This window comes from Chamaea fasciata, unplaced genomic scaffold, assembly GCF_029207755.1.
Source record: "Chamaea fasciata isolate MVZ Bird 193981 ecotype frontalis unplaced genomic scaffold, bChaFas1.0.hap1 SCAF_5, whole genome shotgun sequence".
NCBI lineage: Eukaryota > Metazoa > Chordata > Aves > Passeriformes > Sylviidae > Chamaea > Chamaea fasciata.
In genome coordinates, this window is record NW_027094090.1 from 12,211,671 (window position 1) to 12,227,962 (window position 16,292).

General features: G+C 37.2%; 1 protein-coding gene across 2 annotated transcripts in view; it reads left to right on the plus strand.

Moving 5' to 3' along the window:
• FAM185A (family with sequence similarity 185 member A) overlaps positions 1-16,292 on the plus strand; it is a 38,210-nt gene that overhangs the window by 5,352 nt on the left and 16,566 nt on the right. For both annotated transcript variants that reach the window (XM_066182825.1, XM_066182826.1), the window contains exons 2-5: positions 873-982; positions 4,239-4,331; positions 7,851-7,989; positions 13,978-14,019. In XM_066182825.1, coding sequence (XP_066038922.1) covers positions 873-982; positions 4,239-4,331; positions 7,851-7,989; positions 13,978-14,019 — 384 coding nt within the window. The remainder of the gene's footprint in view (positions 1-872; positions 983-4,238; positions 4,332-7,850; positions 7,990-13,977; positions 14,020-16,292) is intronic.

Here is a 16,292-nt window from a genome sequence, read left to right on the forward strand (position 1 = left end):
AGAACAAAATCAACTTTTTCTTCTCCTGACTTTACCTTTTGTCAATCACTATGGTGGTCATTTATACAAATGATTAATAAAAATTACTATTAATATAGACAGAATTCCCAGACTGTACATTCTCAAACTTCTTCCCATTCCTTAAACCCAAGGGTGAGACACGCAGCAGAAAAATGCTTTTCTTGCCTCTGCATCTTATCCACAAGACCTAGTGATTTTTCTTTGTGGGAGTCTATAAACAGGAGCAAGGTGAGGTGGCTCAGACTGGAGGCAAACGTGCTTCTTCATGCCAGGGGCATGTCAGGCTTTCCGGAAGGCTGGGGAGGATGACGCACACCAACGCTTCCATGCCTGGTTTTGGGTTGTGGTGCTGGCTAGTGGAGCAGCAAGGCCCACGTGTTTGTGCTGCTGAGACTTATTACTCTACATGAGGCCTCAGACACCTGCCAACCTTCTGCCCCAAAATGTGTGTTGGAGTGCCCAAGTTTTTAAGTAGAATTTCTAATAGAATTGGTGGCTAGGGTAGATAGGAGATGGAGGTAGAGTTAAAAAAGAAAAAAGATGAGACTTCACTAAAGATTCACAGCTTGCTGATTCCTTGCCACAGGCTACAGTAATTCTTTTGCTTCTTAACGTTCTCTCTAGGAGTTGGATGGCTCAAACACTGCTTACTGAACTTTCAGTGTCCATAGCTGATAGTGACTTCTCATGCTGTTCAAAGTGCATGGCCAGACACAGCAAGCAGGTTCTTAAGTAACAAAGGAGCTGCTTTTTCCTTACTACATATGGTTACTGTATATCATAATCAAATACTTTGTTAAAGATATCTGACATTTTTCGTTTTATTGCTAATAAAACTCTTTTAATTTTAGATTTGGATATCAAAACGTCAGGGACTGGCTGCGTGAAGATTCAGAAAATAGAATGTGATAACTGCAAAATAGAAACAGAGAAGGGGACTAGTGTCTTGCAGTCAATAAAGGTACAAAGAACCCTCCCCCACTGTTTGAAAAGGGATTGTGTGGTGGGATTTAGTGTCAGGACTTAAACACCAGTTCTGGAGATGAGAAGTACTCTGGTACTTCACTCATACATACAACACTCATATTGCTATAAATATAGCACCTCACCTTTAATTATTGCATACAATTGCAGCACAAAGTCAAGAACTGTAAATAACGTGGAGTCAGAAGTCCATTTATCTGTGATAGCCAAAGCCAGCAGAAACAGTGACAGCACTAAGCCTGATCCCTGTCTTCCCTGCCCCTCGAAGAAAAAAAATCGTTTGGGATTTTCTGTCTAGTAGGTTAATAGTTATGTCTGCTCAATCAAGACTTTGCAGCATGCTGCGGATTTTTTTTTGTGTGTGTTTTTTTTTCTAAGAATTGGTATATCAGAGATTTTGACAATCCCTTTAAGTTAATTTTCAGAAGTTACACATTACACGTCCAAAACACCTGACTGAAACATATCTGATATATACTGTATATGTCATAGGCATGACCTTGTTTTTTTCACTCTTAACACTTCAAGTTTGCTGACATAAGCTGTTGTAAAATTAAACACAGTTTATCTGACTTTTGTGCTATTTGGAATCAAACTCACTTGATTGATTGGGATTGCACCTGCAGGAATTGGTATAAATTCAAAAGAAGGGCCAATTTTTTTGAGATATGAAAAGTTTTTCAATATTCTTCTCTAATGTGGTAAGAGATGATTTTATAACAGATGTAGGGAAAACTGAGCTGGGGGGGGTGTAATATACATTAGAGCTAGGTTTACTCTACATCTAGGGAACTATAGACAACTTGAACCTTCCAGATTTTGTGTAATTGACCATTTTGCTCTTATAAAGGTACTTAAAATTTAACAGAAGTTAATAGTGCTATGTGATGCACATCTAAACTTTTCATTAAAAATAAATCTGTTATGTAATAATGACAACAATGCATGAGAAACTGCATAATATGAGAAAACAAGGTGATTTTGGCCAGCAATAATGACAGTAATCACGGCATGCCATCACATCAAGAATTTTTTGTGGTGTTGTGGAAGAAAATGGTTTTGGGAAAGACCTAATTTATCTTCTGGGAATCTTGTCTCAAATACAATCCAAGATGTGAAATATCTTGAATTTTAAAAAGAGCTGGGTTTTAGTCTGATCTTGTTTTTAAGTACTGTAGTTCTAGTAAGGTGACTGAACTATTTTTTTTCTAATAAAACTTCAAGAATTATATTATGTATTATCAGAGAAGAAGAATTATTTGGGAGAAACTGAAGTATTAGCCTTCAGGGTTTTTCCAAAACTACTAAAAATCTTACAGGACCAGATGCTGTAGTGAAGCATAAGAGCTGATTCCCTTTTAGGGAATTTGCTTTACTGAGCAAACTGAAGTGCTAGTGCCCTCCCCTGGATGGATTGAAGCTGTCTTAATGTTGGTTTGCTGTTATTAACAAACCTCATTAACTAAGAAAGCAGGAGACTCTTTGCAGGAGAGAGAAAAAGATCATTGATAAATGACTTTAAATTTAAAAATCTGGTCATGTAGGGATTATTCAAGAGCCCCAGCAAAGAGCTTCACAACTGCTAATTTTCTTAACTTGCTAGAATTTGTTTGTATAAATTATAATTTAAAAAAACGTGCTTTTAAAAAAAAATCTATAGTGTCTTTACAAAAGACTTAGAGATTTGACATATACTTTGTTTATTCATGCATACTAATAATTGAGCAGAAAGGATGAGTCTCTACGAGGCTTATTAATGGATTTTGTCTGACAGTTTTGGTGTGGTAGACATTACCCATCCAGTGAGATTTGTTGAGTGATGTTTTTATTTGTTGAATGTTAGTTTTATTGGTGATTTTTTGTGGGATTTTTTTGTTTGTTTTTGTTTGGGGTTTTTTTGGGTTTTTTGGGCGTGGTGGTTGTTTTTTAATTGGCTAATTTTTGGAAGGCCGATCCCTTCCAAATCTCAAGGCCAACTGATAGCAACAGTAATTCCAAAATCCAGTTATGGCATTTAGGTCTTCTTCAGAGTATGAATTATTCACAAATTCTTTGTTGAGAAGGCAGTGCTTCTTCTTTTTAATGTTTTTGTCGTGCTTCTTATTATGACAATGCCACCATGGAGACCCTTTAATTATGTTTCCATGTTCCTCAATTACTCCTGACCCCTTGACTGTGCTGGTAATAACAAGAATTTCCAGCCATCTTGTGCACACGGGTGGAAGATCTGCTCTGTTCCCTCACCACACACCATGTCTGGGCCTGATTCATCCTGCACCAGTGTCCTTCTCTTCTCCTGAGCAAATTTTTCTGTTTTCTTCTGACATCTGTTAAGGTCTTGACAGCCTTTTGCCTCTTCCTTATTCAAACCTTTCTGCCTTGCTCAGAGAAGCCCTATGAAAAAATCAGTGCTTTTTTCTTTCAGCTGGTGGAATGTTTCCTCTTAGTGAAAAAGCTAGTTGACCATTGTAACTGTTTTCTTTTCTCAACAAATCCCTCTGTCTGTTAGGTGTCTCTAGAGATACCTACCTCTGAAAGCCTGGTTGGTTTTTTGGGAAGATATTCTAATAATTTGGGATGGGGGGAATTAGTGTGTATGTTGTGGTTTTATTTTACTGAACTATCAGTGCCCACACTGGTGAGCCCTTGCTATACACTAGTTTTTCCAGTCTTCCAAGTTCCCAAATTCTTCTCAAGTTACATATTTGGAGGATAACAAGCATGGTGTAACTGCCTCAAAGAAACTGTGATGTCACATTGAAACATTTGATTCATCACGTTACTGTATAAAGAGAGAACAATCTATTTATTTAAATCTGATTTTTTTCTCTTTTTTTTACAAATGGTTACATTTTATTCTCAAGACCTGGGTGGGTTGTTTTGGGGTTTGTTTGTTTGGGGTTTTTTTGTTTGGTTGGTTGGGTTTTTTTGAGATTGGTTTATGTGTATATCTGTATTTTTTTTCTCTTGTTGGTTGTAAGCAGCAACAGCTGAAAGGTGTAAGGGCTATAGAGCAGTTTTTACTTGAAACCTGGCTTATTTGTTAAAAACTTGAGATTTGCCTTATGCAAAACAATTCTAATTAGAATGTGTGAGCAGTGAAACACTGTAGAATCTGATTCTACTTGCAGGACAAAGGCTTCCAGTGGTTAATGTGGTACAACTTGAAAAACAAGATAACCATAACGAGAAAACAAGTTATCCTAACTGTATGATTTTTAAACTCTTTTCAGAGCCATAAAATTGATATACGGACAAATGGTGGCAAAGTAATTGGTCTTGGAACACTTTATGGAAATACAGATATTTGTGCAACAGAAAAGGGGGTAAGTGGGAAGTAAAACTTTCTCTTCAATGGCTTATTCTCCTCATTTGTTGTAAAATGACTAAATTCAAAGAATGTGCTAACGAATATGTAAATAACCCTCATTGGTTGTAATTTCACTGTTTCTTAGGTTTGTCAGTTAAATTATGTTATTCTGTGCTAGATTTGCATTGATAAACAGGCTCCACAGAAAGCAGGAATAAGTATGTGATCATTCCATCAGTAAAGAGGTTGTTCTGCTGATGCAATCCATCAGCTTTAATTATGTAGACCCCTCACAATTTTCTTAAACTTCCCCCTTGGCTAATATGTAGGCACTTGGATTCTGCAGAAGGCTCAGGAGTTTAATTTAGCGTCTCGTGGATAGTGGTTTGATATTTGTAAATGCAGTTCACTTCAAGCGTTACATAGTTGTAAGAATGGAAGAGTAGAGGGTTTTGCAGACTTCTTTGGAGCTGAGGAAATATAATGACATGTAATCTTACCATGAGATGCAGTGGGAAGAATCACAGACAGGAGAGCAGTTTTGTAGAGAACTAGCCCGTTTTTTTTCAGTAGATGGCAGTATGAGACTAACCACAAATTACTGTTCTCTGGTTTTGTTTTTTGATGTAAGTAGGCAATTATTTAAAATAATGTAGAACTAAACTCCTTATAGTTCTCACACCCAGTCTTGTTTTGAGGTATTGTAATGTCCATGCAGCTGATTGCATTAGGATTCATTAGATCTGGGGCATTGCTGTGTGAACATGTGGAGCCAAGCTGAGTCTGGAAGTAGCTTGGATGTGTGCCCTGTCAGAATCCACAGGCACCCTTTAAACCAACAGCACTGGGAGGAATCAGTGTGGGGGTAATTCTCCCTTGCCGAGGATAGATTTGAGACTGAACTATTAAGTGCCAGGCATCCAAAGTCGCCTCTGTGAAGTGCTGCTTGGCACTGTCGTACACCTTGTAGGTTGGGTTCCCAGATCAGTTCACTTGCCTAGAGCCAGCTGTGAGCTGTTCTTGATGTCCTGCTGTAAACTAAGCAACTTGCCTTTGGATTTAACCAAAAACTGTCAGCATTAATTTATCTGTTTCTTTGTAAGTGGGTATTAGAGTGCCTTTTATGTAATAAATGTAATAGTTGTATCTGTATGGGAAAATGTAGTTCAGAAAATTGTTTTACTTTAAGCCTTTAAATGCGTTTTTAAAAATTAACTTTTCAGAAACATCATCTTTCGAAAACACTAAAACAGATGTCATACAGATTAAGCTGAAATGCTTCTTTTTGATTGTAAATACTTGTATATAGTGTGTAATATTACAAGAAGTCAATCTTAGAGTTGTAAAGCTGTAGTAGCTTGAGTGAAGTGAGTAATTTTAGCACAAATTCACAGCTATAGAACAGTATTTTGGCTTATGTTATTGAACTTCTCACTAACAAACTTTGTAGTGTAGTCAGGGAGGACAGATTTCTTTTCTCAATTGGCCACTTCTGTTAATAATCAGTCAGCCTTATGTCTCCTCTGTGTGTTTGTATGAGATGTTTCTTCCATCAGTTGCAGTCATCATTATGTAATTGTGGCTCTGTCAGCATTTCCAGCCCCCTCCTGGAGGTGGAGAGGGAGAGGATGTGGTAAAAGGCACTTAGCACTTGAGAAATGAAGTGGGAGAAGACACTAGTAAAACATTTGAACAATGACAGCACAAAAAGGAAGGCCAAGGGTAGGAATATGTGGAAAAGGAGCCCTATATGTCTTATTCAAACATAGCAAGATCTTAGTTTTTCTCTTGAAAATGTGTTCAGGTAAAAAACCTCAGTCTGATATATGCAGATGAAACCAGTGGAACTTGAGCACGTGGTCAGTTTCGGTAACTGCAGCCCCCAAGGCTCTAAGCCCAAGGGAAGGAATTTTTTCCAGACATGGTGGTTCAATGGACAAAAATAATGAAATTTGTTTGGCTGGGGAGTTAATAGCTAATCTGTGCTATGGTTACTTTTCTGTAGCACTTACTTAGTAGAGCCAGACATCTCTGTTCTGCCAAAAATCCTAAAGAGTTAAAGAATTTGGGATTGAAAACCTATTTATTTTCATTGAAAAGCAATCCTATTTTTCCATGCTTTCCCCATCTGAAATACTTTTTTATTCTTATACTTGAGCAGTCTGACTTCTCCCTCCTCCATGCCCCTGCCCTGATTTGGGTTGTTCTGAAACAAACGTGGGGATCTAATCTGTATTGTAGCATCATGGGAAAAGTCTTAAGACAGCAGTCCATTCTGTAATCTTATAATTTAGTACAGTATGAATGGATGGGTAAGGCCACAGTATAATTTGGCTATCATATAGTCCATACTAAACCAGCCTCTTCAGCTCAGATTTTGGGATACAATGCAGCACTGAGATCGTGCAATAGTAGTGGCTGTTTGTCAGAATACCTCTTGCTTCATCCATAGTTTATTCTTTATATAGTTTTAGACTGGAAGGGTTGATAGACTTTTTTTTTTGTGTCAACTTTTTTTGCACAAGATGGCAATGCTAAAATGACAAGGAGGATCTAAAAATTTGAGTAAGGCACAGTTTGATCTGGAAAGTCATGTATTGTTTCATGTAATGAGTAAGGATTTTGTGCAATCTGCTGAAAGTCTGCATAAGCAAAATAAAAGCAAATTGGGTGGGGGTTCAAGTATGAGCTATTGTGTTCTTCCATCATAAGTCAAATTTCATTGAGAATAGAATTCAGTTTCATATGATGGTTGCACAAGCGTGTGAATTGTTCTGTTTTGTTCAAATAGATTGACATTATATCACATGGCTCATCACTTTTACATAATCTCCTTTTATTTCCCAAATCCATAATGCATTTTTTCTGATTCTATCCTTTCTCTCTGTTTCTGTTGAAAAGAAGTAAAAATGGAGTTTTTATCTCTGGTTTTTCAAGGCTTTGTATGTTTTGAGGCTGAAGTCCAAGAATAGAAGCCTGAGTAACCAAGGTAATAGGAAAATTACACTGAGAAAAAGGGCAGCTGGGTGGGGCTTTTTTGCAAACCTTCACCAAAGATATGTCTTTGCAAAGTAAGCCAGTTAAAAATCTTCATAAATGGCTATATGTAACAAAGACAGTGATGTTTCAGTTTGTGGTGGCAGAAAATTGATCACCAATGCTCTAAGTGTCATAATGCTGTCTGAAGATTCAGTCTTCATAATTAAAGTTAATCCTTCTTTTGCCTTTCAAAATGAAGTGTTTAATTTTTGAATATTAAATCAAGTTTTTCTTTCATCTGTTTGTGACTACTCGGGTTCTTCACCTGAATGGTGATAACTCACAGGAATGCTGTGAAGAGTCATTAGTTCTTAAGTCAGAGCTCTTGGATGAAAAGGTTTTTTGTTTTGTATTGTGTAGCTTTTAGCTAAGAACCCAATTCCATTTGTCCTGCACCAACAACTGCTTTCCATTTGTTTTGTGTCTTAATGGTGTTACTTCCCACTGCTTTTTCAAGCTGTGATGACAACTTTTTGATTATGTTTATTTCTCCTAGAGTGTAAATATAGAGAAGCTTCAGGGGACAACCATCAATATATCTACTGAAGATGGGCTGCTGAAAACTAAGTATCTCTATGCAGAATCAGCATCTCTGTCTTCGGAATCTGGTGATATTATGCTGGGAAGTGTTCATGGTAAGAAGGAAAATCTATGACAAATTAAGCTGCTTTGAAGGTGTTCAGTAATGTTCACAGTACCAAAAGGACTAATGCAGTAGACTATCACTAAATCACCTGTGCACAGTATATGAGCAAAACAGTCCTATCATTATTAGATACTTAATTGATTTTTTTGCCACCTAGCAGACTGTATTTTTGAAAACAGTTTCATAAACACACTTATTAATAGCAAAAAGTGTATATTATAGGAAAGAAATGTCAAACATACTTAGAAGATCAAAATATTCAAATATTCAGCAATGAAAATTATACTAAAAGTTGTCAGGAGGCTTCTCTTCCCCTCTCCCCATCCTTTATTTTCTTCATAGGAGAGGCAACACTTAGATCATCTACTAAGAACTATTGTAGGAAAGGGTTGTAATTAGGAGTTTTTATTAGAAATAGCCTGTGTGTTTGCTGGCACCTTATATTAAGAGTGGTGACAGTTTCTGTTTTTACAAGAAGTTCTTAGAACTTCTTAGCAGTCTCTAATCCATCCACCCTTTGTTGTCCTTCCTCTAGATCTAAAACTAATTAACTGCAGAGTCTTTTATTTAAGCAGCAGTTGAGGTTCAAATCTGGTGTGGTTTTCTAATTTAATGGAAATCCCACTGAATTCAGACTGTGCTGTAATGCATTTGTGGTGATTTAACACTGAGTAAAACAAACTGGAGGATGTACAAAGCAAATTACTCAGCTCTGTCAGAGTTCCAGATTTTCAGCTATATGCCTTAAAAAGAATTTTCTACAATTTCTTGGCAATTTTATGTTGTCATCTTGCTTGTGAAATGACTTCTTTCTTCTTTGAAGGAGCAACTCCTCTGTCCATTTATATTAAATGTGAGAATGGTTTCTAAACCTGTTAGGTAGAGTTAATTTTAGCATGCACTGACAGAAATAAGCTGCTTTTTGTCTTGTTACTGTATTTTGCTAACATGTAGACATGTAATATTTCTGGAAATTCTGTCTGATAAGCCAGGCTGGTTTGGCTTTTCTAACTTTATACAGTATAATGATATTGTGGAATGATCCGTTTGTGAGCAGGTTCATGTCTTTGTGCACATCCAAGACTTTATTTTTATTTTCTTGTTACAAAAATGAAATCACAGGTGCTGTAATTAATAACTTACTTCCTTCAGTAATGGCTGTTGCCATTAAGCTGAAGAGCAATGTGAAAACAAATAGAATTGTATCCAAATTATGCAGACATTTCTTATGTTGCTTCAGGATTATTTTTATGACCTGTCTACTAAATGCGTTTGGAACACCTAATGTAATTATAGCTGTATGTTTTTAAAAATATTGCACATTAACATTTGCTTGGTAATTTCACCTCATTTTTTGAGAAAAAAATATTTTCTGTAAAATACTATGTTCCCCAATCTTGTTTTAATAGTAAGAGCAAAGGCTTTTAAAATATGCACAGAAACATGTGTTACTAGACAAGATAACTCCTACTATAAATTTCTGCTAGAAGAAAATGGTTACTTTCACTCCTGATTTTTGCTCACAAGGTAGCTCAATTGCAATAGTTTCATCTGTAAACACCTGCACGGATTGTTTCCTGGGCACCTTTCCCTACAGCTGACACTATAGATGGCACCAAATCAGCACATACTGCACAAAACTAAGCTAGATTTCATTGCTTTTGCACTGGGAAACTTGAAGTTAGGGCAGCACAGACTTTACAAACCTGTCTGAGACACATTTTGTGGTTGAAACTCAGGCTGTACAATCACAACACCGGTAGAGCTCAAACTTTCACAACTGCTCATTTGCATGCTTCATGTTCGTGTGGCAAATGAGTAATGCTTTGTTTTGAAAGGAGTTATTTTTGGGTAATTTTCATCAGCTTCTGTGACAGACATTAGAGATGTCAAGTGCTAATAAGCTTTTGAGTTGACACCTGAAAAAGAAATATGATCCTGAGAAATTTCTTCTTTATCTAAGAGACAATAACATTACAGTGAACCTTCTCTACCAAGGGGCACATGGGAGGAACAGGACATCCCTCTTTGCAGCAGTCCCAAAGTCTTGGGTTGAGTTGCATTAAGTATTAATTTATTTTATAAATCTAGTTTAAATTTGGACTAGATATCAAATTCAATCCCAACTAATGTTTAAAGTAAGGTGAGTTAGACCAAGCTTGCTCAAGGCCTTATCTAGTTGAGCTTTGAATATTTTCAAGTCCAGAGATTGTATGACCTTTCTGGACATGTTGGTCCACTCCTGAATCATTCTTCTGATGGGGAAAACACCCGTTTTTTGATCTTAATTTCCATTATGACATGAAACTATTATTGCTACTTCTTCCTTCTTCTTGCTGCATCATCATGAGAAGAATCTTTTTTTTTCCTCTATACCCTCCCATTAGGTAGTTGAAGGCCACAAGAAGATACCTTCTCAGCCTTCTCCTTTTAAAGCAAAACAAACATGCTCTCAGAGCATCTGTAGCTTGGTCTGGGTCCCTAATTTTCTCAATAGCCTTCTCTAGCCTTAGTTAAGTACACCAGTGTCTTTCTTGACTTGAAAGCACAAAACTGGACACAGTATTCTAAGTGCAACCTCACAGGAGGGCTTCACTTGCTGTCTATACTCCTGATCATACAGCTCAGTGTGCAGCTGACTTTCTTTACTCACTCCCACTGGAGATGGTGTCCATCAAGATGCCCAGGTCCTTACCTGCTGAGCTTCTTTGCAGACAGTCAGCACTCGGCTTTTGCTTCTTTACATCAGTGTCTTAGTTTGGCAAGACAGGTATCTGCCAGGGAAAAGCCAGAGCTTCCCTTGGAATGGCGAATGTCAATACCCTCCCTCTGAATTATTATAATTTTGATATTAAGGGGCTTACAGGCAAAAATATGGGAATAGGAATAACAGTTCTTTACTAGAAATATTAAAAATACAAATGTAGTAGTACAAAAAACGCAAAACACCCCCCCCAAACCAAACAAACCAAAAACCAAAAAACAGCCACTGACAGAGTCAGAATAAAACATGACACCCTGTTGGTCAGGGTGTTGGTAGCAGTCCAGTTAAGTCCTCCTGGAGTAACAGATGTGGTTCTGTTGGAGTAGAGATAATCCTGTAGACGGGTCCAGTGGTGGCGAGATGGGTCCAGTCTTCCTCTGGGAATCCAGTAGAAAAGAGGCTGTCCTGGTGTTCTGAATCTCAGCTTTTATCCAGGTAGGAATGCTTGGCTCCTCCCACTGGGTGGAACATCTCACAATGGGATGGTGTAATTTTTTCAGTCATGCAGTGAGCCTTAATGGCCCATTAACAGAAGATATCCCCGGAGAGTGGAAGGGATAAAGAACACTACTCCAGCTGGTTTTAACAGCTGGCACATTAACAGAAGACACTGCCCCCTCCCCCCAGAGTTATGTGGAATGGGTCATAGAAGAGAAAAAACCCTTCCCCAGCTGGTTTCAACATATAGTAATAGAATACATACTTTTGATTACGTCTTCCCTTGCAACCCAAGACAGTCAGTAAAGCCTGTGATGGACTTTATATTTGCTCTTGACCTTCTTCTGTCGTAGTCTACTAACTATCCATTTATCTAAAAGAATCACACTGGAAAACAAGGTTATTGAGGTTACTTTATATATTTGTGCACCAATGTATGTACTGGAAAGGGTGAACATACAACTGCCTTGTCAATGACTTGAATAAGACAAAGTAGAATATTTGCCATCTCCCAAAGGTAGTGCAGTCCAATGCTTGAGCTTGGTGTTTTATAATCCCTCCAGAAAACATACCTCTTGATATACCGAAGTGTGTTCCATACCTTTCAGCTACCTTTCTGGATTTCACTGTGTAGAGTGGAATTGTAACTTCACATTTTAAATTTTCATCAGAATAAAGTATGGACATGTCTATAAAGAAGTGTAAACAAAATTAATTTCTAACATGGTAAAAAGTTGCCCAATGGTTTATTTTCCTTTTTTTGTGCATTGAAATAATCCTGCCTTGTTGACAGCCTCCAAAACAAATTGAAAGAATATAAATAAAACGGCATAAAGTGTTGCCTTTACATCCCAAAAGCTATCTTTTGCCCCTGGTCCTATACTGATCCTGATTGCAATTTCAATTGTAATTTGAAATTTTACCATGTTCATTGAAGAAGCAATGATTGTAGATGATAGAGAACTCTTTCTTCAGAAGCAACAAAACCCCAAAATACTAAGGCACTGCTCTTGATATTCTGATAAAATTATTATGCTTTGGATAATCATAGTATTGCATTACACTGAAATCAGTTGGTTGTAATAATCAATTATTTGGTTTAATTACCTGTAGTCCAGTCTTTTCCTCTTTGCCCAAGAAGTACTTGCCTAACTTGAAAATCCTAAATTAAGTGTTGGCCTTCAGAGAACAGGTACATGACCAAAAGTGCAATTCTGTGCACTGTCTGTAGAAAGTGCAGGACATTCCTGCCTGCTTCAAAAGCAGCTTTTGTTCTAGCTAGATGTTTGAAATGAACTTTTCACACCAGTATATAGTGTTGACATTGCACAGCATTGGTGGTTCTGCCATATGAGCATGTGTTCAAAAGGAATTTGATTTCTACAGGTTGAATATTTTTCAAGGATCTACTTATCAAAACAGAAAAGAAAACCCCCAGAAAAAAGAAGCAGACCTAGGGGCTATATGCTGACAGAATATGATCTACCTTCAGCTGATCCATGAGAACTGCTGGCTGACAAAACTCTAGGTCTTTTTGTAGGTAGTACCAAACTAAGTGCCAGTCGTGATCAAGTGAGGAAAAGAATGGGGTAATTATAGCATGCCTTTTAAAAACAGCAAAGAGTGAAGCCAAGCATCTTTCAAGGTCATTGAAAAATGCTTTTGTTTCTGCTCTGATTTTCAGAACTCCAAAGTATTTTGTACATTGCGTGCTTGAAAAGATGAAATTAGTCTGTTGATGATAGGCTGCTTTTCTAGCTTTCGGCCCATGAACCACTAAGAAAAATACAGGTCATATAGAGTGGAATGCACTCTGTCCTAATTGTTGCTTACTACCGTGTAATTACATGAGATAGGGTAGAACTTAATCCATTTGCAATTTTTAGAACCTCTTCTGAAAGACCTGAAAATTGTGACTACTGTGTATTACTAAACTGCACTCAGTTTCTGTGATCAGCCTTATTCTTCATTCTGTCTTTCTCTTGGGAGGATGACAGAATGGCAGGGTTGACATGGTGTGGTTTAATTTTTAATTTAAAGCATTTTCTGTGACACATTTATGCATGGAACTGTAGAAATATCTACAGTTTAGTTGGACTGTTAGTATAGATGTTTCTTCTGAGATACATCTGTCATCCTTCCAGATTCTCTTAATGTTATGGGTGAAAGGGCAGAATAAGTATTTTGAAATTTTAAGACTGGAACACCTGTGGCTGTTCAAAATGATGCAAGTTCAGTAGACAGCTATTCTACATTTCGTGCCTGACACACTTTGTTTGATGTTCTCCGCTTTGCCCAACATGCTCCGACTGAAGTGAATGGAAGTGTTGACAAGGGCTTGTCATGCACATAAGAATAAGTTCGGAGGGAGTAGGAAATGTTCAGTGGGTCCAGGAGGTAACCTTTGCAGATAACAGAGATGGGGTATAGGTATATAGGAGAGGAAAACAGAAACTGTTTATGTTATTCATGCAATTGAATTTAAATCATCTGTAGTGCTGTTGCAGGGATCAGAGAAATTAACAAAAAATTTCCCAAAATAAAATAAGAGAATATTGTGCACTAGAATAAGAGAATCATGTGCCTCTGTACATTTTTTTTCTCCCTCAAATCCAGGTGGCGTGTTTGGCTTTACTCACTGTTTTTCTTGTCTGGAATCACTTAATTGTTACCCACGTGTGTTGTGACTTTTGTTTGTAAAGCAACAATATTAAAAATAAATAAATAAAATGTTCCAATAAGATGTTTTTAACATTTTCCCCCTTTTCATTATAGGTAATACCAACCTTCAGACCAAGACAGGGAATATCACAGTAGGTAGGTTCTGCCTTTTCTCTCTCTTGCTCTTCCCTTCTCCTTTCTAAAAGCTCAAAATTCACAGGGGAAGTAAAAAGGAGGTGATTTCACACAGATGTTTTTGTCTCCTTTTCAGGAGTAGCACTGGTAAGTGTGGCTGAATAAGACCCTTTCCAAACTCAGCCTTTTGTGGTTGGGCAAAGCACACGATCTCACTTGATACCCACTTGATAGCCACTGGACTTCGCACCAGTTAGACTGAGTCTAGGTGCTGTCTTTTAGATAAAGATAGGACAAAAGGACACAAAAAAATTCTTAAGTCTACGTCAAATACAGTTGAGCCCTTAATGTAGTTCTCTGTCTTTTATTTATTGCTATCAGTTTAATTTTTGTATCAGGAAGCTAATCATCAATGTGTTACTTATTTGGGGAGGTGATGGGAAAACTTGTGATAATTTCAGTGTTTTCAAGCTATTATGCTAATAGTTTTCCCTTCAGAAATGAAAATAGCTCATAAACCTTTTTTTTGGGAACCATTTATATGTCAGGATAACTCAGAGCTATCAGTTATGGTGTACCTTATTTTATAGCACACAAACACCAAAGTGAGAAACTCAAAATCTAGTTATTGCTGTGGTAGAAAATTGAAGTAACAGAATCATAGACAAGACTCAGTGTATTTTTTGCATGTAGAAAGATTTCCTCAGGCCTAAACCTTGAAGACTTCTGCTCATGGTGTTTATTGTAGTCACTCACTAAGCGTATTTCAGGGATAATCTCTAAGAATAGTTCAGCAACCGTTAACAACTCTTCTTATGTTTCTAAGAGCTCTATATTAACATTCCTGGAAAATGAATGCAAGACACATTCTTATGAGTTAGTCATTAAACCACAGAATTAAATTCAACTTGCTAGGCTGTTTTTCCTTCTCTTAAATAAACTCACAGGGTATGAAATAAAGGTTTCTTAATATACAAGGTAGCTTTTTCCATCAACAGATGATGATTATTTTACTTAACTAGCCAGGTTCAGCTTAAGCGGTAAGACACATCTTACAGTTGAAGAAACTTTATTTTTCAGATTTCAATTCTGACAGCACTAGTTGGACTTCATCTTTTCCTAAAGAGCATTAAACATCCCTGGTATTTTTATGGATTTTTCTAAAGGTAAAAAAACTTTTAAGATCCAGACTTTCAACTCTCAAAATGTGAGGACACCTCCTACTCGACCAGGTTGCTCAAGGCCTTATCCCTTATTTCAGTTGGAAGGGACCTACAGGGATCATCCAGTCCAACTTCTTGGCCAAGAGTTGAAGTGTCTTGTTTAGCGGCTTTAAACACTAACAGGCTTGGGGCACAAGCACCACCCTGGCAACCCTGTTCCAGTGTTTGATGACTTTCTGTAAAAAAAAAGCTTCCTAAAAAAGAACTGTTCCCATACAACCTTTCACTGGACATCAGGGAGAAAAGCTCAGCACCTCCTTGTGCCGTTCCCCTCCTCAGGAAGCTGCAGGGAGCAATGAGGTCACCCCCAGCTTCCTTTTTCTCCAAACTAGGCAAGTCAGGTGGTTTGATTGCTTGGGCGTTTTTGGAGCTTGGGCTTTTTTGGAGCAGAATAATTTATCAAAAAGAGACTTATGGCCTTTACAACCAATGGATATAACTTAACATTGGGATAGAAAATAGATCATTAAGAAGTAAAAGAATAGCCTGGATAATTTAGTTAGGAAAGGAATTGTTTTCATGAGAGATTTCTTTGCTTTGTGTGTTGCATCATTTGTTCTGCCAGGTCCCCATGGTGAGTATGGTAAGGACTGTTAAGGATTTTTCAGTAGTATGTGCAATTTAGTGAATTCTAAATAATAAATAATAGTGAAGTCTATTTAGTGAATATATTTCAGTTTCCTATAATGCTTTTTGTATGACAATTTTAGAACAATGAACTAAACCAAGAATATTTGCCAGTTTTCTATTAATAAGCAATCCTAGATAGCTAGCTAAGCAGGAGTTAAATCTTCATCACACATCAGATATGTTGGAATTTTATGCTTCCTCCAGTCGGTAATCAAATTGTAATAAGTATTTTGTGTCCCTGTGGAGATTGATTTTGTCACTGGTTTTACCATGAACAAGGTCAGTCTTTAGGTACAATTAGGGAAGGTATGTTTTTGCTTAGATTTAAGGAAAGATCACTTGTGTTTAATCCTTTATTTAGTGCTTGGCTGGTAAAGTGTAGGGAGGAGTGATACTAAAGGATAGTATCACTCTGTAGGCCTTTCACTGATCTTTTTGTAC